This window comes from Mugil cephalus, chromosome 12 (genome assembly GCF_022458985.1).
Source record: "Mugil cephalus isolate CIBA_MC_2020 chromosome 12, CIBA_Mcephalus_1.1, whole genome shotgun sequence".
Taxonomy (NCBI): Eukaryota; Metazoa; Chordata; class Actinopteri; order Mugiliformes; family Mugilidae; genus Mugil; species Mugil cephalus.
This window is the reverse complement of record NC_061781.1, coordinates 21,195,011-21,215,647: the sequence shown is the minus strand read 5'-3', so window position 1 is coordinate 21,215,647 and position 20,637 is coordinate 21,195,011. Positions and strand designations below refer to the sequence as shown.

The 20,637-nt window shown below is 40.7% G+C and overlaps 1 protein-coding gene across 2 annotated transcripts in view; it reads right to left on the bottom strand.

The window, feature by feature from the left end:
• Window positions 1–5,522: 5,522 nt before the first annotated feature.
• plekhm3 (pleckstrin homology domain containing, family M, member 3) overlaps window positions 5,523–20,637 on the bottom strand; it is a 44,995-nt gene continuing 29,880 nt past the window's right edge. For both annotated transcript variants that reach the window (XM_047601845.1, XM_047601844.1), the window contains exons 7-8: window positions 12,606–12,763; window positions 5,523–9,594 (exon numbers count right to left, since the gene is read on the bottom strand). In XM_047601845.1, coding sequence (XP_047457801.1) covers window positions 9,432–9,594; window positions 12,606–12,763 — 321 coding nt within the window. In that variant the 3' untranslated portion in view covers window positions 5,523–9,431. The remainder of the gene's footprint in view (window positions 9,595–12,605; window positions 12,764–20,637) is intronic.

Here is a 20,637-nt window from a genome sequence, read left to right as displayed (position 1 = left end):
GAGCACTAGAGGTGGGGTCTAAAATCGCGTCAACCCTCATAGACCTCCATGTTAAAATGTGCAACTTTAACATAGAAATAAACACGTTTACACACTGCTATAAAATAAATAAAATTAAAAAGCAGTTATGGTTTCAATAGTTTTTGTATTGCACCTGCACCGCTGCTGTCGGCTGCAGGTTGGGGAGCAATGCAAGAACCAGGGAGACCCATGAAGAGAGAATTGTTTGGAGGAATTTGTTGGTAAAAACAAAGTTAGTTATATCTTTGAGATGTCATGAGAAGGTCTTCCAGACAGAAGCACAACTTCCCAGTGTTCAGCCACACTTTTTGTCAATAGCACAAACCACTGTGAGTTACAGTAATTCAAATACAGCCGGCTTTAAGGGTTCATGCTGTCACCCAGTATATTTATATGCATGTTATTGCCCTAATCTGACTCTAACTGGACAATAAACGAGTTTCTCTGACTGGCATACAGACTAAGGCATGTATACGCCTTAATCAGAGTTTAACTAGACAATGTTTGCGCAACGACTGCACTGGCGTATGACCCCAGAACAAACACTTCTAAGAAAGCCGCTCGCAGAAGAAGAAGATAAACAGGGCCAGTAGAAGAACCACCTGAGGGAAAGTGCCATCTAATCTGAACCATAAATAGCACTAACATTACATATGTAATTAAAAAGCTGAACTATTGTCCATCTTGTTCTGCTACATGAACGACAATTGTTATTATATGACATAATAGGTCAACTGGAAAGGAAGACGTATTAACTCACTGAAAAGACACATATCGCCACCTAGTGCGGAGGAGGAGGAGGACATGTTCCCGTCAGTTATTCGATTTTCTCCGTTGCATGTAAACTGGGACAAGGACTGTCAGCAAACTTTAATTAACCATACAGTAGGCGGAGTCATGGCCTGTCAAGATGGTGGCCACCTGTGTCAACCAGTCTGATCTTCAAACCAGGGATGAGAAGACACCGAACACCCACGTGAAGAAAAACACAATCTGGAAAATGTCCTTGTAATCAAAGAACACGTCTGAAAAGAGAAGAAAGAGCATTTAGTGATTGATTTGTGTGAATTAACTCTTGATGAATTAAGTTAATGAAGCAGCTTTTGCCTTGTGCTCTAACTCAGGTTAAATTATCCAAAATTTTCCCCCACTTTAGGAGTCAATCTGAGAGAATCCGACCAGAAATCGTTGCCAAGACCTTGCATCAAAACCAAAGATACTGACTCTTTCTAAAAACAAACAACTCATCTTTAGCCTCGAGCAAGTAGCAACCAATAAGACAATTATGAAAAAAGCCCCTTTGCTCCAAACACAGCTCCTGTTTTTGCCTTTTCAGGGGAAGCGTAAACCTTTGTCCCAGCGGAGACCTGTCGCAGCAAGGAAAGTGCATGTGAATTAACAATGGCTCGGTTCCATTAAGTCTCCCAGTCAGCTATGACTGTGAAGGAGTGTGTAGGACCTCCCCTAGGTGGAATGCAGCCGTCATTAATTCACCAGTGATTTCGGGACTGAGACGGGTCAACATGTCTGCCGCGAAGAAACCAAACACAGCAGCAGTCGACCGTTCTGGCTGAAATGGTGAATTAAAGTTTGAATGCTGCTGCGTTGATGCATTAAAACGATGGAGATGAGATGGTTTAAGCTTCTTTGTATCGTTTACTGCAGTTCATCCGAACCAGTCACACTTCTGACACAGCTGGACCCCACTGCTTTAACCTTTAACAGTTTATATATATATATATCCTTTGCAAACCTCATATTTTCATGTTGAAGTAAAACATTTCTCTTTGAAGTTCAGCGGAAGGAAAAGTCTGCAAAAGTCCAAGTGGCCTTCACTTGACGGCAGAGGCAGAAACGTACATCTCTGCCTCTCGGCCTCCATGTGTGAGTCGGCTCAATCGTGGCGCCTCTCCGTGTTTGATCTGAACACGCCTTCAGGATTGAATTTAGATGATTTTTATTTATTTATTTATTTAATTTTTTTTTTTGTTTCCATAGCAGACTGTAGATTGTGTGTTTCCCCCCCCCCCTCCTGCCGCCGCCCCCCCTCCCAGGAAGCCACTTTCATGTCAGCGCTGCATGAAAATAGGACGTGCACAGACTTGGAGCTTGTTTGGCTGAGGCCATCCGTCACAGAGAACAAACGTCACGGCTCTCTGTCCGACTCACGTTAGCGACTCTCTGCACGCAATTTTTAATGTGATGAGAAGAGAAAGTCATCAGTGGACGCCTGGAGGACAGAAAATACAGAACGAAGCTTTTAACAGTTGTGACCGAATTGTGACTGTCTCCTGTTTATTAAGCTTTTAACTTTTAACTAACCTTTCCTAAAATATTACCTCTCACATCCTGTTATTTTATTTATGTGGTGTGCAGCAATCAGGCATAACATTACGACCACCTTCCTAATATTGTGTAGGTCTCCCTTGTGCCTCTAAAACAGTTGTGTCTCATCAGAGAACGGACATGGACCTTCTGAGGGTGTCCTGTGGTGTCTGGCAGTACATTGTTGTTAGTGGGGTCCTTTGGGTCCTATGGTTTGACTGGAGGAGCCTCTATAGTGGATCATCCCACAGATACTTGATCAGTTTGGGATCTAGTGAATTTGGAGGCCAGGTCGACACCTTCTGCTGTTCTTCATGTTTTGTTTTGTTGTGTTGTGTCTAAAGCGTTTTTGTGTCCATCAGGCTGCATCCTGCTGCCATCAGGGAATGTCATTGCTATGAGGTGGGGGTGTCTTGTTTGGTCTAGGTGAGTATTAAATGTCTAATTAACATCCACATGAATGAATGCCAGATCCAAAAGTTTCCCAGCAGAATGATGAATTGTCGCCAGATTACATAAAAGTGGTTGTAGTCGTTTTAAGGAGTTAAAATATTTTAGACCACGTATTTTCTATGGTGTGTCTCTTCTTTCAGCTGGTTCCTGTGGGTTGAACTCAACTACACTACTAGTGATCTGTTAGTCATCGCTTTCCTTTTTTACAACCATAATCTTTCTTCTGAATTCTGATGTTCTTCTTTATGTTGATAATCGTTCAAGGCTTTTTCGGCTCTATAATATTTGCCCTGATCGCCTGAACTCATAGAACCTCGGTTACATTCGTAACTACCCCATAGGTTCTGGTGTACTTGCCGTTGACTGTTGTGTGTCTCTGGCCAACTAATCATTGCTGGTTGGTGTGAAACACATTGTTACTGGTGGTTCTTCATGTTTTTTTTTTTTTTTTTTTAGTATTTATTTATTTTAGTTGTTTTGAGTTTGTTGTTGTTGGATGAATGTCAATGAATTGTCACAAGATGCTCAGTGTTATTTACTTCTCCTGTCTCCTGGTTTTAATGTTGTGGCTGATCGGTCCAGTCTTAAACCGTTCATCCTCAAGTAGAGATGAGGAGCAAATGTCACAGCACCTCGAGATTTTTTAAAACAAGTACCAACAACTCTTGTTATTGGCTTTACAGGCAAAGTACCTGTTTGTAATGTAATGTTTTTATTTTTTTAAATTAACTTATTAACTGAACATTTCAACGAACAAACAAACAAAATGTAGTTTATCAGTGTATTTATATATGAAATATGATTTTTCTTAATTTTTTTAAGCAGCTGGTCAGACTTTTTTCTTGCAGGCTTTGTGTGTTCACTTGTTCAGATGGTGTTGAAGCGTAGTGAGAGGAGTTTATGTTTTATTTCAGTTGAAGAAAAAAAAAAACGTTTTAATGACAGTTTAAGTAGAAAATCAGCTTTAACACTGATGACAGCACTCAGACAATCTGCTCGGCCGAGACCTGCTGAAAGCTTCGATGTGTCCAAACGAGCCTCTGAACAACCAGGTCACTGGGAACGCTGGGGCCCCGCCAGCTTTTGTGTCAGTGTGTGTGTGTGTGTGTGTGTGTGTGTGTGTCAAAGCCATACACTCTCCTCTCATGTTGGGAGAGCAGAGGCCTGGCCCTTCCCTCCTCTGTGACCGTTGTCCTCCTCCTCCTCCTCCTCCTCTTTTTTCTTTCCTCCGTCCCCTTTTCCTCCTTAAACTGTCTTTTGTTTTCATTTTGCGTTGGCATTTCTGCTCCGTCGTTGTTCGGGACCTAAATGAGTCTTGACTGGCTCGCAGGCCACTGGAGAAGCACAAAGGACTTCGTTCCACTCGCTACAGTTGATCCATTGTGGCCGTCCCACAATGCACTAATTGGCGACGACAATTAAGCGCGGTCGACACTCAGCTTCAATTTGCCCGCTGCTCCACGTTCATCACAGGCAAACGAGTCCGAGCTCCGTGCTCCGTGCTCCGTGCACCCCCCACCCATCCATACTCTACCCCACCCCCCAGATAATATTAAACATTCACTCTCAGGCAGCTTCACGCTCACCTTCATTCGCATCAATCCCATTCGTCTCTGGAGGCCGAGCTCCTGAGCTGAGTCCGTTTAGAGGAGCTCTTGTTTATTTCAGGCCGGAGTTCATCCTTAAAAAATAAATAAATTTCTGTCTTTTAAGGGAAATATAGTGTTTGCTCCCGCACACAGATCGATGAACCGACAACTCAAAGATCATGAGACTAGAACGATGTTACGCACAAACGTCTCAGACGTTTCCTTTAACGTAAATACTGGAACATTTTACCAGTTTTCTCCTGTTGTTACATATTCACAGGGGAAGTCTGCACATATTTAACACTCAGTTCTATTTTCAGTATGAACTCATAAGATAGCCACATGTATGCAGAGAAAAAAAAGATCATAATTGAAAAGATTTAGCTGAAGTGAAGGAGTAAATCTTTAATTTTTCACCACTGGATGTGATTGAAAGTTTTGAATCTGCTACTAAATGAATCTTTTTATTTTTTATATCAGTCACTAATGGAGCACAGAACTGAACTTCACCAAAGACTAACCAGTGGGTTAAGAGTAAATTCACCAGCCTTCATGATTCCAGTTTTAGTGTTTTTCTGTTTGAGAGGTTCATGTCTGAGTTGGAAGAGAACGCTGTCAAATCTCTGACCGGTGGTTGCTTTAAAGTCGGCTCTAAAAGGCACAGCTGTACCCTACAAATTCTAAAACGCAATACGTCCAACAAGGGTTTTAAAAACATCTGGCTCTCCAAACTTAACATCTAACTTGGGAAACAAACAGTTCACCCCCAGGGAGAACAGACACGCATTTGAAACTGTGCGAAAAACTCTGCAAAAAGAGTAAAACTCAAACGTAAATGACATAAACAGAAATCCTTGATACCTTTCATGCAATCTCAGAAAGGAAGCTACTTGTAAAGACTACAAGTGTTTTGATGTCTCCATTTAAATCTACTCTTTACATTCATTACAGTTGTGTCAGTAGCTACTTTTCAGATTCCAGTTAAAGATGAAGAGTTAAAGATTATGTTGTGACTTTTTGGAGCTCAAGATTAAAAACAGTGAAGTAGTGCAACTGTTTTGGAGGCACAAGGGAGACCTACACAATAATTGGAAGGTGGTCTCAGAAGCAAAAAACGACAAAGGTTTCAAACACTTCCACTATTAAGAAGTTTGTCTTTATTGGCATCAGTGGCTAGCGGACAAACATGAACAAAACCAGACATGAGGAATGAACAGTGGCGATTGTAAAACGAAAAGAATCGAATCAACTCCCTGTTCTTGCATAAGAGTTTGGCTGCGATGGAGAAAAACAAAAAAAAAATTAACAAAACAAAAAATTTGACGACGAATAACTTAAAAAGTGCAAAAGAGTTCCTGTCCAGTTAACTCTGCTTAAATACTGTACAATATATAATCTTCTCCAGAAATGACGATCGTCATGTGCCTGAAACATAAAGAACGTTTCTTCCAGTCGATGTTCAAGTTAAGTTTTGTCTTTATGCAAAAGGAAAAACAAACAACATGTTCTCAAATATTATAATACGTTCAAGTAAAAGTTTAAAAAAAAAAAAAAGCAAATGCAATCAAACTTGTTCTTTAAATTGTCTGAACAAACAGCATAAAATGAGCAACAAAAAAAAAAAAAAAAATCCAAAACTTTCACTACATAAGATGAGAACTGTGGAGCCCGGCAGGCGCTTCATTTATTTAATCATTTCATTTATGTTTTCAATCATTTGTGCACGCAGATTAGTAACTTGTGCTTTGTAATATGCAACAATACACTGAGGCTAATTTATCCCAGAGGATGTTTGGTTCATTTGCAACGTTAAAAACATCTAATGCATGATATAAAAAAAAAGTTTCTCCAGATGATCTTAACCACTTTGTTGTGAGCGAATCATGATCTGTATTAAAGCCTTTGAGTCTGGGTTGGTGTGCAGAACTCTAATCTGTGCAAACATTTAAAAAATAAATAAATAAATGAAGCTCCTTGAATCCTGCCGGGCTCCACGGTGCATGAAAAGAAAACCCCACGCATTCAAAATAAATACAAATACTTCCCTTTTTTTTTTTTTTTATGCAGCAGGCACAGTCAATCAGCTTCAGGTCAAAAACCAAACAATAGAATAAATAAAATCAGTGCACTTTTCTTGTCATACCCTCAACTACTACTCAGTCTACAGAATCCTGCGTGCTTCGTAGACATGGATCACTGTCGGTCTGATCTCGTAATACGTGTTCCTGAATAAAACCAGAGTCAGTTCAGTCAGGCGCTGATAACAGCAGCTTATTCCCACAAAGGTCTAACATGGTTTTTATGGCTCAAAAGAGAGAAAGAGAGAATCAGTCTATCCACACGGAGACTTTCAGGAAAAGAAAACATGGAGCAGGAAGAGATGGCAGCTACGTTTCCATCCACATTATAGATAGTGAATTAAAAAAAAGAAGAAGAAGAAGCTCGCGTCGTAGCAGAATATGAGTCTGAGCAGTTGGATTTCATTATGTTTCAACCAATAAACACAAAAATCTACGTGCAACCAATCAGAGCAACGTACTACGAGTTGTTTTCTGCCTTAATTGCTTTATTTCACTGTCAATGTCTTTCTGATGGCGGCCATCTTGTTCTCACCGTCACATAAAACCCGCCCACCTGATCCTATTGGCCCAGATGACGCGGCCAAAATTTCCTCACTTAAGATTTTGTGGTCGTGGAGGAGCTTTAACGTGGCCCTCAGGCTCCTTTAACCTCCTGAGACCTGACATTTTCTCGTATTTGGGATCAGTAGGAGCTAAGAACAATAAAAACTAAGCGTCACCTGTGAACAGGAAGAAAGATTTTGGGAAAAGCATTATGTCCTTATATGTGGACACAGGGATAATTTCACTCAATATTATAATAAAGTCTAACCAACATGAAACAAAAAATAAAACTGTTAATTTTCATGTCTGAACATGGACAGAATTGTAAATAATGCAGTCCCAACGTCCACAATCGAGTACTTGCTAATTAGCAAAGTTACGGCTTGTTACTGTTGATAGAATTTGCGTGTTATATTAAACTAGAAAAGTTAATAAACATAAATAAACAACTGTAAAATCTGATGAGGTTTTGCATCTTATCCATTTTTGTTACGTGATCGTCTGCAGAATGAATCAGCAGAAATGCCCGCTATCATGTTTTTACACCAACTAGTTATGAGGAAAAAAGTTTAAATGAAGCAGAATAATCGGCCACAAACTTTAAACTTAACGTCCCCAGATGAGGACGCAGGGTCTCAGGAGGTTAAAGCTGCAGACTGGGGTGCAGCTTTAAGCCAGAATTGACTTTCTTTAGTTTGTGATAAGCAAAACTTAAAAAAAAACAAAAAACTCTAAAAATGAATTCAGTCTGAACAATATAATTTTCTTCAAGCCGACAGAAACGACCCCCGCTCTTCCTCTTCTTCACGTTCGTGTAAAAACGTGGACGGAGACGCAGCTGGTGCGGCGGCGTTAAGTCAACTGAAGTGTTTCCAGACCTTTACACATGAAAGCGGAGGGTTATATAAAGGCCATCTAGGTTGCATAGAGATACTAAAAGCTAAAGCCGCTATCGTGTTGGATAGATTCTGCATGAGTAAAGCACAACAGGATGTAGAATCACAGAGGAAGAGAAAGAGGAAGAGGAAGAGGAAGAGGAGGAAGGCAACAATGAGAGAATAAGTTACAGTATATTATTGCCCCTTTTTTTTTATTTTACACTCAGACGGATGGAGGGATGGAGAAAAGTTTGAAATTAAAGTCCGGTTGCATTTACAGTCGAGAAAAACACTGATGAGTTTGAAACACGTTTCAGTGAATAAGAGGACGGGTCAGCTATTAATTTAATTATTTATTCATTATTCAGTGAGTTCACATCTATGTAAACCCAAAATCCACTCGAATGCTCTCACTGAACGGGACTGTAAATTAATTTTTTATCATTATTATTATTATTATTAAGGACAAGTTCACATTATTTACTTTAGATGTATCGACTATTTAACAGGTTCTTTAAAGATACTTTTTTTTTTTTTTTGCAAATTCTGGTTAGAGAGGTTGGTCTCAACATGCTTGGCATCAGGCATAACATTATGACCACCATCCTAATATTGTGTAGGTCTCCCTTGTTCTTAAACTGTTTCTGAGTCTGTGCGTCAGGCTGCATCCTGCTGGATTAGGTGGGTCCAAGTGGTTTTAATGTTATGGCCAATCGGTCTGGTCTTAAACTTAAGCAAATAGTATAAATGTTTTTTTAACTTATTAACTGAACATTTACATCCTTTTATTTCTAAGAGCACCTGACTGTGGTTTTAGGACAGAAAAACTGTGAACTTGTCCTTTAATATTTAATACATTTATTCTCGTAACAGTCGCCATTCAAGTCTACGGTAAAGTTTTATTTGGGCGACTCCACCACGTTTTTTTTTTTTTTTTAGATTAATGGTTATTTCCCTTTTCAATTTGCAGTTATTCAAGTTACTCTGTGATTTAGTTTGTAAACAAAGACGTGTTCCCAGAGGCCAGGATTCATTTTACGCTTAGTTCGTCGGGAGAAACCCAGAAGAAAAGCAGCAAATTTCCCCAAAATATTTGCTCATTTCCAGTCTAATCATTTCTTAACAATAAGAGCAGGCGGTTTGATTAAACCACCAATATGTTTTTTATTATTTAACGTGAGGAAAAAGCATTAGGTGAAGATGGAGGTGTGTGTAGGGACAGAGATGGAACAAGACGTCCTGTGTGTGACGACATTAAACTACATAATAGCAGTAGTTTAGTCTGTGAAGCCTGATGCAGCCGTTCTTCGGTTAGTCCCCCCCCTCCACCCCCCAGGTCTTTACAGTGGGACGGAGGAGGCTCTGCTCAGGTGTGTGTGTTGGCAGGTACACAACCTGATGATGCAGGTTCTTTCCCTCAGACACACACAAACCAGGAAAAAAAAAAAAAACAAAAAAAAAGAACAGGCACTTTGTCCAGTGTCACGGCCGTCACGGCGGTGCCCTCTTTGTTACCACTTCTCTCTGTGTGTGTGTTGGTCTCAGGTGTCCTGGTAGGGCAGGTGAAAGCATCCGGGGCTGTCGTCTTCAGGCGACCAGAAGGACGACGGCCTCTTGTGGTGGAGCTCTCGACGAACGCAGCGAGGACACGGCTGAGCTTTCTGACGACACTCTGTGTGGAAGACGGCGCCGCAGCCGTCACACCTGAAGACAAGGACACACGCAGGTCAGACACGACTAGTCGAATAAAATAAATCAGACACAACTAGTCAAATAAAATAAATCAGACGCGAGTAGTCGAATAAAAAAAAAATCAGACGCAACTAGTCCAATAAAATAAATCAGACACGACTAGTCGAATAAAATAACGACTGGTCGAATGAAATAAATCAGACACAACTAGTCAAATAAAATAAATCAGACGCAACTAGTCAAATAAAATAAATCAGACACAACTAGTCGAATAAAATAAATCAGACACGACTTGTCGAACAAAATAAATCAGACACGACTAGTCGAATAAAATAAATGAGACATGACGAGTCGAATAAAATAAATGAGACATGACGAGTCGAATAAAATAAATCAGACACGACTACTTGAATAGAATTAATCAGACACAACTAGTTGAATGAAATAAATCAGACACGACTAGTTGAATAAAATAAATCAGACGTGACTAGTCGAATAAAATAAATCAGACACGACTAGTCGAATAAAATAACGACTGGTCGAATGAAATAAATCAGACACAACTAGTCAAATACAATAAATCAGACACGACTAGTCCAATAAAATAAATCAGACAAACTAGTCGAATAAAATAAGACAGACACGACTAATCGAATAAAATAACGACTGGTCGAATGAAATAAATCAGACACAACTAGTCCAATAAAATAAATCAGACACGACTAGTCGAATAAAATAAATCAGACACGACTAGTCCAATAAAATAAATCAGACGCAACTAGTCGACTACTCATTAGTAGCCAGCAGACTTGGTGCACATCTGTAAAGCCTTTAAAGAGAACCCATGTTGGTCCTGATCCACTCTGTTTGATTTGACATCTTCCTAAAGCCCACGTTATCATAGCTTTCACTACGCTCTTCAAATGGAAACAACAAAGAGCTGTCACAGATATATTTTTACAGATATCTGCCAAAGAAAAGAGAATAATGGTCAAAACTACAAATATAACACAGTGCACAGATAAAATCATTAAAACTTGATTGTAATAAATCACAACTGTCCATTAACGGTGATTACTCATTTCCTGCACATTCACCTTCTGAGTAACTAAGTCAACAAAGTCCAACACGGTGAGGATTTATAGTTCCGTTCCAGTAAGTACAGCAGATACAACTGTTATCAGTTAAGACTTAACACTTCCCTCACAAGTCATAAAACACAGCTCCACGAGGTGTGTTTGTCCACAGCTCAGAGCCTTCAAAGAATCCGTCCCGATCAACTCTTATCTGTCTGCTCTGTGTCGCTCTGAGTTTCAGGGACGAGGATCTGGACTGTGTCGCACAAGATCCCTCCATGCAACAGACACACACACACACACACACACACACACACACACACACACACACACCAACACACACACACACACACACACACAGACACACACAGAGCTTTAGTGTTAGCAGATAGCCAACGGTCACTTCATCCAGCTTCCTCCCGGTCATATCTGTCCATGCAAATACTTTAGTTATTTTTGGTTCAGATTTTACAGCCTGTTTCATCTCAGCGACTTCCAGGTAGAAAACCTCAGAGTCAGTGGATAAACGCGACTGACGAGGTGGGAAGTTGACACAAGACGAATATTACGTGACCCCCAAAAAAATGTTTTCCTCACGTCTATTACTATTTCGATGTGAAACACCACCAACAAACTGAAATAAAACATCATAAAAATCAGCTGTTTAAGAAGCTTTTTAAATGCATTTATGAGCCATACTCTCCGCCATCTTTATTTTACGTCATCAGATGTGTCAGTTGCTTTGGCTGCTTTTGAAGAAGACGTAGTTTAGTTTGAAAATATGTCAGAGGACGAGGCAGAAAGGGAGATTCCTCGTTCAACTAACCCAGTAGCCTACGCTTACGCCATGAGTCTTCAACAGGGGGACAGAAGTTTAGGTTATTTAAGTTACACAAATGAACAGATAACTTGAACCGACTCATGAGTTTTTTTTACTAGAACTATTAATGAAATCTACAAGACCACACGAGGCAAAAAATTATAAAGATATTCTAAAAGTTTTAATTGTTTAATTTAAATGTAGAAAAAAAGTACTGGTGTTTCGCACCGTTTCGGTTTTACCAGACTATTGTTTTTAGCTGTTGTTAGCGTCACATGGGCTGGTAGTTCCCATATTACGCATGAAAAACTTAAATTACACTGTAACAGCATTTCAACATATGTATGTGGAAAAATACTGTCTGTATGCAACAAAAACTGATCAAGAGTGCTAATAAATCTAATATTACAAGCAGGCGGCCATCTTGGAAATTGAATTCTACGACTTTCTGAGTAGAAAATCCAACTTTTGGGGGCGTTCCAGTTCTAAATTTCAACTTGGAACTCAGAAGATTATAATGGAGCGTTTCATTTGTACTCAGAAGTCAGAATTTCCAACAGTGCAAAAATGCAAATTTTAATTCCAGCTTGCAACCTTTTGAGTGCAGCTAGCCAACGTGGGAGAACAGGTGGTCGTGTCAGTGGTTAATAAAAAAAAATTCAGTCTTTAACTTTATAAAACTCATGTGAACATCCAGGAGCAATGCAGAACATGCCTCCTTTAAATGGTTTTCTAATGTCCTCCTCTTTTCCTGTCGTTTTCAGTGTGAATACGTAGCTTGACAAGTTGAGCCAACCACTCCAGTGACAGCGATGGCGGCGACCTTTGTTGAAACTTAAATAATCTTTTTAGCATGAGCGCCACAAATAAAAATCAGAAGTAGATATTTGTCCTGCTCAAATCAAACCGAATCCACACACACACACACAGGAAACACAAGAGGGAAGTCAGAAATACAGTTGTTCCTGGGAGCTATCGGCGCTATCGCGTGCAGATCCTCTGACTCACTTTTCCGCCGTGTCAAGTCTAATCTTATCAGATCACATCAAATATAAATCAGTCGCATCTATGACGGCCGACCGCGTTAAAGGTTCAGATTGATGAAAAGGTCAAGGCAGGACGTGCACCTGCGGGTGGCGTTCTCCTGGAAGGGGTAGATGACCTGTCCGTTCTGGCAGAGCTCGCAGATGAAGCCTTTCTCTCGACACAAGCTGCAGCTGAACACATGGGAGCTGGCGAACTTGATCACCTTGGACAGGAAGGGAGCCAGTTTACCGTCAATCACCTGGAGGAAGAAGAGGAGCGAAGGAAACGATCAAGACAAACCAATAAAACGCACGTTTTTTTGTTGATTAATACACATACATGCAAGTCAAAAGTTTGGACAAACCTTCTCATTTAATGTTTTTTTTGACTATTTACATTGTAGATTCTCATTGGAGGCATTTTTTTAATGGACTGATTAATTTATCATTTACTTCTTGTGTTAATCTTTCAATTGCTGTGTTTCCATTACCCTAGGAATGCGCAAAACCTAAATATCATGATAAAAAACTAGTAATGGAAACATCTACATTTCGAAAAAAAAAAAAACTAAAACATCACTGGTTTTTCAGATGTATTGATATAAAATTTTATTGCAAAAGTGCAATGGAAACACTTTTTTTGCATTTCCCCACCAGAGGAGATGATGCAGGGGATCATGTGACCAGTTCCTTTTAAGTCCATCTTCCTCAAAGTGAAGTCTCGCGAGAAGAGAATTTAAGAGAATTATTGATATCACATAAAGACGAGACTTTAGGAGAGTTACAGCTCATTTAATGGAAACACGTACAAAGAGTAATTGTACTTTATCAAAATTTCAGAAATATCACTTTTATTTTGCAAAAAACTGTAATGGAAACACAGCCACTTAATCCTTCATTTAACTTACCATTAAATAATAACCAAAGTTAACTTTTCCTTAATCTTTTATTAAAAATGCTGTGTCTGAAGCTGCTATGAAAATGCAACAACCAGGAGAAATTAATATAAAAACTGATTTTAAAATAACTTAAGCTACATCTCCTGGAGAAAAATCAACAGGAGGAGAAACTGGAGGGAAGACAGTAAATGAAGAGAACGTCTTTTAATGGCAACGCTTGGCAAGTTCCTTTAAGACCTGAGCCCTCGGGGGTGGGGTGGGATGAGGTGGGGTGGGGTGAGGTTTGGGGGGGTTTGGCAGCCACAGGGAGTGGAGCTGTATTGTCTTGGATCGACGTGGATGACTGCACCGAAAAGCCGCGAAAAACTTCCAGACGTGAAAAACCGAACGCGGCTGCAGAGCTTTGTCGTTGCTGCGTTAATAACGCAGACAGAGCCGCAGGCAAAGTAAGATGGAAGTGAGACAGAAACGGAGCAGAAAGTAAGAGAAAGAGAGGCGGTGATACAATATGCCAAGAGAGATCTTGAGAGGGAGCGAGAGCCTGTATTCAGATACAAGTGGTTCCACCTGGCAGAGCTCTGGACCTCCCAATTATAACCTCCTTCATGCTGTTTGTTAGCCGACGAGGACGAGAGGACGAGAGGACGAGAGGAGGACGTGAGATGGAGAGAGCAGGAAGAAACCACACACACGGAGGAAACGAGCACACTGAGGCGTATACTGAGGCTGATTATAGTAAACCATCAATATCTACTACAACAAGGCAGCGGCACGGTGCTTCTAAGGACACTCTCTGGATGCAGAGACGTGTCCTCCTTAAGAAGTTTGTAAGAATGATGAAGCAAATGGAATTAAGCCCAGAGAATAATCCATATGTTGCTTTAAACTGAGCAAAAACACATTTGTTGAGTCCGCTTCATGACTGTGCACATGAATCTGTTTAAAACATACAAAAAATAGTATATTTATGTAGCACATATGTGTATATGTGTACGTATGTATAGTATAGTTAAAATTGTATGTTAATGTACTGGACATATTTTATATATTTATATGGATGTTTGCATTGGAGGAATGGTTAAAAAGAGGTGCCAACTTAAATAAATACTTTTCGAACAGATGGGCTGTGTTTCTGTTCATATATATATATTTAGTTTTTTGGTTTATAATCATCATTTCTTTCTTTTGTGTGTACAAATGCTTACATATTTCTATACACGTCTGACATGTTTGAAATAAAGCTCATTTATAACTTCATTAATAAGAATAAAAATAGACATATAAACGTTAAGACCTGCAGTTCCTGGTAAGTCAACACATCTTGTAGCTAGCTAGACCTAACTAACTAAAGGGTTGTTTCCTAAACGGCATATTTTAAAATGATCGGCTCGGGTTTCAGCAAAACTATTGTGTTACAGTAGTTATTTGTCTTAAATTTGCCATAAACAAAACCACGTCCCTGTATCGTCAAAACTTCTTCTGCTTCTGTTTTAATGGCAACTGGCCAGAACTAAAATCAGGTGACTTAACTCTCATAAATGAAGTGAGTCAAACTGAAATTTGAAAAGGAAGCAATGTGGATGTTTGCTGAGGTGGTAGTAGGAGATCATCATCCAATAATACCAACTGGATTCACTATATACAAAAACATATCGGGAAATGAAATAGATTGAGTGCACTCAGACAAAGGCTGCACTGAAATACTGTGTTTAAAAGAAAAGAAAAGTTTCCTCAAGACAGCGTCAAGGTGAAACGTTAAGTTAAGGAGTTTATGGTGTTGGACGACCAGAACATTTTTAAAACAGAGAACCGAGGTACGAGCTACCCTCTCCATGCTATATTAGCTTTGACAGCTCTATTTGTTTTATTTAATACAGTCGCACGGAGTGAACACGATCTTGGAGAATACAAGGACTTAAGAAAAGCTTTTATGAACCTCCAGGGAGGAAAATTTAGTTTTTGCTCGGATCGGCCAATGTTAAATGGTCGGGCGGCAATCAAAGACCTGATTGGGACATCGCTAGACATCCTTCAGACACATTAAACGTCTGGAATATAATGTTTTTCTCTCAGTGGGACAGACAGGTACAGAGACATGAAGCTGACATGAAGTATATATGTGCTCCCCATCACCCCACCAAACCTAAGCAGGCCTGCTCAGTCGGTCCAGCCCAGTCCACATGACGAATGGCTCTCCTGATGGAGGCTGACAGGCTCCGTAATTAAGGCCCACTATAATTGGACTGGGCAGAATCAAACGACTGGCAGCGCAGCCCTGGTGGCTGACTGGTTCTCTGGAGGCACGGTGGGAAACAAGCAGGAAGGCACAGAAAGATGGATGGATGGCAGAAGTAAATAAGCAAAGAGAGGGTGGGGACGTCATAAAGAAAACAATGAATAAATCAAATCTACCAATCTTCATATGTATCGGGCTCGGATGCAATTTTAATTCTTAACTCTAATATACTCTATATTTTATTGCTGAACACTTTGCTCCATTTTCTTAAACTTGTTACGCTATAAATATTCAGTGACCATTTTATTAGCTGCACCGCTGTAGCACATGCCAGCAGGGTCGCTCTGGGACAATCATCTAGACGGGAGTCTCCAAATTGGACGGGACTACAATGAAGCCAAATATCGACGGCTGCCCTGAGTGTCTGGGCCAACCAGCAGATCTGTCGGAGCTCAGATGATTGTTCTCGCTCAGCTGAGTCGGACTCATTTCTTCCTGCAGACAGGACTCAGGATGTTTGTTGACATGTGTATTCTGCAAAATGGTTCACGACTCTGCCAAGGTGTCGAGGAACTCCTTGCTTTGGTGTAACCAAACCAAAGTTTGGTTTGGGTACTTTAACATTAAACTTATGATACTATTCATCAAGTTAAGATTTATTCACTGTTGACCTAATTATGAAAGGCATCATTCACATTATTCTAGCATTTATTATCATAAATAGCAGCTTTAATGACTCACGCTGATTGCAATTGAAAATCTAGCTGTATTATTTATCTGCGAATGGTTGTGTACGCCCATTTGTGGCATAAAATCATTGGAAATCTACCTTTTTAGTTAGCTTTATTGGTCTATATATGCAAAAACAAGTAACTTGCTAATGCACTGGAAAGCAGTGTGAACATACGAGACATTAACATCTGTAGTATTGGGACTGTAAGGTCATTTGTCCCTCAGACCGTGAGACATCGCCTCCCTGTGAGAAACCAACTGGACTGTGGTCATTATTGCCACTACTGTGTATTATTTATTTATTTTATATACAGCATTATATATTCATGTTTTCCGGTTTTCAGGCTTCTAAATGTGTTTGACATGTACAGTAGTTGCATATCCCATCACTTCTAACCTACTGCTGTTGGGATACTTGTACATTGGGGTTGTGCTGCTCTAGTAGATCGGTTCGATTTTAGAAAGTGACCAATCACAACAGATTCTCACACTTTTAATGTTTTGGTTTAGTGTTTTGGAAAAAAGACACAACTGCAAATGAATGGAAATATTTACATCATCAGTGCTATCGCATCGTTGTTGCCCTCGAGTTCGGTGTCTCAAACACCACCATTATTAATTGGTAGGTAGGTCATAGGTATAATTTGATCCTCATGTTTTGTTTTGTTTTTTATAGATAAGCCAATAATGCAGAAGAATGTGCATGAGGGACTTCCTGACTTCCACCGATCCGCCACAACATTAAACCCACTGAAAGGAGAAATAAGTAACGTTGTCCATCTTGTGACAATTCAATGTTCTGCTGGGAAACTTTTAGACCTGGCATTCATTCATGTGGATGTGCCTTAGACATGTAGCACCCACCTAGACCAGACCAAGCACCCCGACTCCATAGCAATGACACTCCAAGAAAAATCTGTATAGGAGCAACTAAAAAACATGAAGAATGGCACAAGGTGCCTCCAAATTCACTAGACCCCAAACTGATCAAGTATCTGTGGGATGATCCACAGAGGCCCCTCCCCTCAACCCATAGGACCCAAAGGCCACCCAAGTAACAACATCCTGTTTCCAGACACCACAGGACACCCTCAGAAGACCCAAGTCCATTCTCTGATGAGTCACAACGGTTTTGGAGGCACAAGGGAGACCTACACAATATAAGGAAGGTGGTCGTTCCTAGAACACTGATTTACAATAATTAACATTATTAGTTAAATATCAAAGTGAGTCCTTGAGTCTGAACTTCTAAAACACAATAAAACACTTCAATGGATAAAAAAAACAGTTTCACTTCATCCTCCAGACGTATTCACCTATTTGTCCGTTTCCCTCCAAAATTCCTCCCAAAACACGCACACACTTTTCACCTCCTCTGCCTCCATCCATCGTTTCAAACTCCTCCCCCTCCAGTTCAGCCTCTTTCTCCGCTCCATGCAGAGTCTTTGTGCTCCAAAACCTCCTAATCCCCTAAAACTGCTGTTTAACAGCCGTTCGCCTGCCCTCCTCTCTGCCTCTCTCTTAGACACACACACACACAGAATAACACAGCTCCATTGAGAGAAACTAGAAAGCCAGCTGGGATTACATGGCTGGAAAGACCAGGGTGAGCTCTGTTTGGATAACACCCTCTCCTCTCTCACACTCACGGAAGACTTGATGCATGTTGGACGTCAGTGTATCCTTGGTGGAGCCTGTCTGTCTTACCGGGGGGTTCCCCGATTTTCTGAGTAAGGCACCGGGTGAGCGAATGTACACGGCAGGGTCTTGTGCATGACAAGTGATGGATGAAAACATGTAGAACGCAAGAGTACTCCTGAATCTGGATGTTGTGCACATGAATAAAGGCGGCGAGAAACACAAAAAAGAAAAAGGAAAGGGTACATCTAAGTAAACTGTGTACTTTGGATTTTTGACAATGAAACGTGATAAAATCTACTTTAATACATTGAAACTGGGTTTATACCGTGCTTCTGTGGCGTGCAAAGGCCCAAGCTTAAGATAATGATGCACTATTTGGTTTAAAAAAAAGAAGAAAAGAAAAGAAAGGAGGATGTTATACTCAGGAAGCTCAACAAGGTACAAAACTTTAAATCTGTGATGCAGAACTTTTACAAATGAAAGACCCTCAAGCTCTTGACACAAAGGTTCACATGAAACCAGAGTATTAAATTATTAAATCTGCAATCTGAGGTGAGATTACTGCGTTGGCCAGTAACAATGTGTTTCACACCAACCAGCAATGATAAGTTGGCCAGAGCAACTTAAGCCACAGACACAGAACAGTCAACGGCAAGTACAGCAGAACCTATGGAGTAGTTATGAATGTAACCGAGGTTCTATGAGTTCAGGTGGTCAGGACGAATATAATAGAACCGATGAACGATGATCAACATAAAGAAGAACATCTGAATTCAGAAGAAAGATTAGGGTCTAAAAAACAAACAAACAAAAAGAAAGCGGTGATCACCAGTGGTGCAGAGTTCCACTCATTGGAAACAGATGAAAGAAGAGATGCACCGTAGTAAATATGTGGTCTAAAATATTTTAATTTCAAAAAGAAACAAACTCCTTAAAACTTGAGCCTGCTTTTATGTAATCTGGTGACAATCCAATGTTCTGCTGGGAAACTTTTGGACCTGGCATTCGTTCATCTGGATGTTCCTCAGACATTCAGTTACCGACCAAGAACACCAGCCTGACACAGACACACACACAAAAACACAAAAAAAAAAAAAAAAAAAAAAAACATGGAGAACAGCACAAGGCGTTGCCCTGGCCTCCAAATTTACTAGGTCCCAAACTGATCAAATATCTGTGGGATGATCTACAAAGCCCCCTCCCCTCAGCCCACAGAACAGAGTGTCCCACCAACAACATTGTGTTACCAGTCACCACAGGACACCGTCCAAAGGCCCATGTCCATTCTCTGATGAGTTTTTTTTGATCGTTGTATATTTCAACACCTTTGACCTTTCCAGAAAAACAGTTATATGTACGAGACCAGAAACTACAGAAGAAGCAGATAAATAAAACAACATGCTGACACACATCTTTTAGATTCACATGCGTCTCTTTTTTTTTTTTTTGCTCCTCAACATGTAATTTGTTGATGTGCATTTACGCCTCAAAGCCCCCCCCCCCCCCCACACACTCAAAGCCCTGATGAGAAACTGAAAATCTTTCTGAGAACATCTAACATTTACTTAAGAGGCCTGTGTGTGTCTGGACAAGTGTGAGTGGAGAGGCATGCCTGGCATACGGGGAATGCCAGGGTGTCGGTGTGGGAAGCCTGCTGCACGCACACACACACACACACACACACACAAACAGACACACACACACACACACACAAACACTGCTACTACTTTAGCCCCTGCACAAAACCCTAGAAAACATCCTTAAAGGTAGCAGAGGGAAAGAAAAAAAAAGGGCAGAGTGTCCTTAGACAAACACATATGGCTTCTACAAAATGAACTAGTTCCTAATAGGGGGGGTGGTGGGGGTGGAGGGTGGAGGGAGAATATGGGTGGAGGCTGTTTTTGTGTCAGGATGGTGAAAAGACTAGTGCGGTCCGGGGTTTAGCCAGGGGAGTTCAGCCTTCAGTGACCTCTGAGCAGGAACAAAAAAAGCCACGTTGATTAAGAGCGTCATTTTATTCAGGGGGCGAATCAAAAGAAACAAGCTTGTTAATATGGAAAACCAATTAAGAGGCAGAGTGCTTGAGAATCTCCGAGAGGAGGGAAGAGAGACGGGGGAGGCAGAGGAGGAGGAGAGGGAGCTGTGCAGACTCGACCCAAGACAGTTGTTGTTGATATTAGCACGAAATCGCTAGTGTGGGGTTTTTTAAAAAAAAAAAAAAAAAAAAAAATCAAGGGAGAGGAGACGGCTTCGCACACACCCACATCCATAACAGGCATGTGTGCTTAGCGTGTGTGAGGCCAAGGGGATGTAGGGAAGAATGGAGGGATGTCACGCTTTGTTTTTCTGCCTGTTGATTCTGAATGTGACCAATTAGTGAAGCAGAGAGGCACAGAGTGTGGGAGTGGAGGAGGAGGAGGAGGAGGGAGTTCAATCTCTTTCACCGTGAGAGTCTTTGCGGCCCGAGCTCTGAGTCAGAGCGGGTTGAAAGAAGAAAAAAAAAATAAATGGGGCAGGGTACAACATAATGAGCATAATGACAAACAAAAGAACTTTTCAGTCATTTGTGGTCGCTTTCCTCTGACCCCCCAACCTACACCCCACGCCCCCACCACCCCAACTCAAT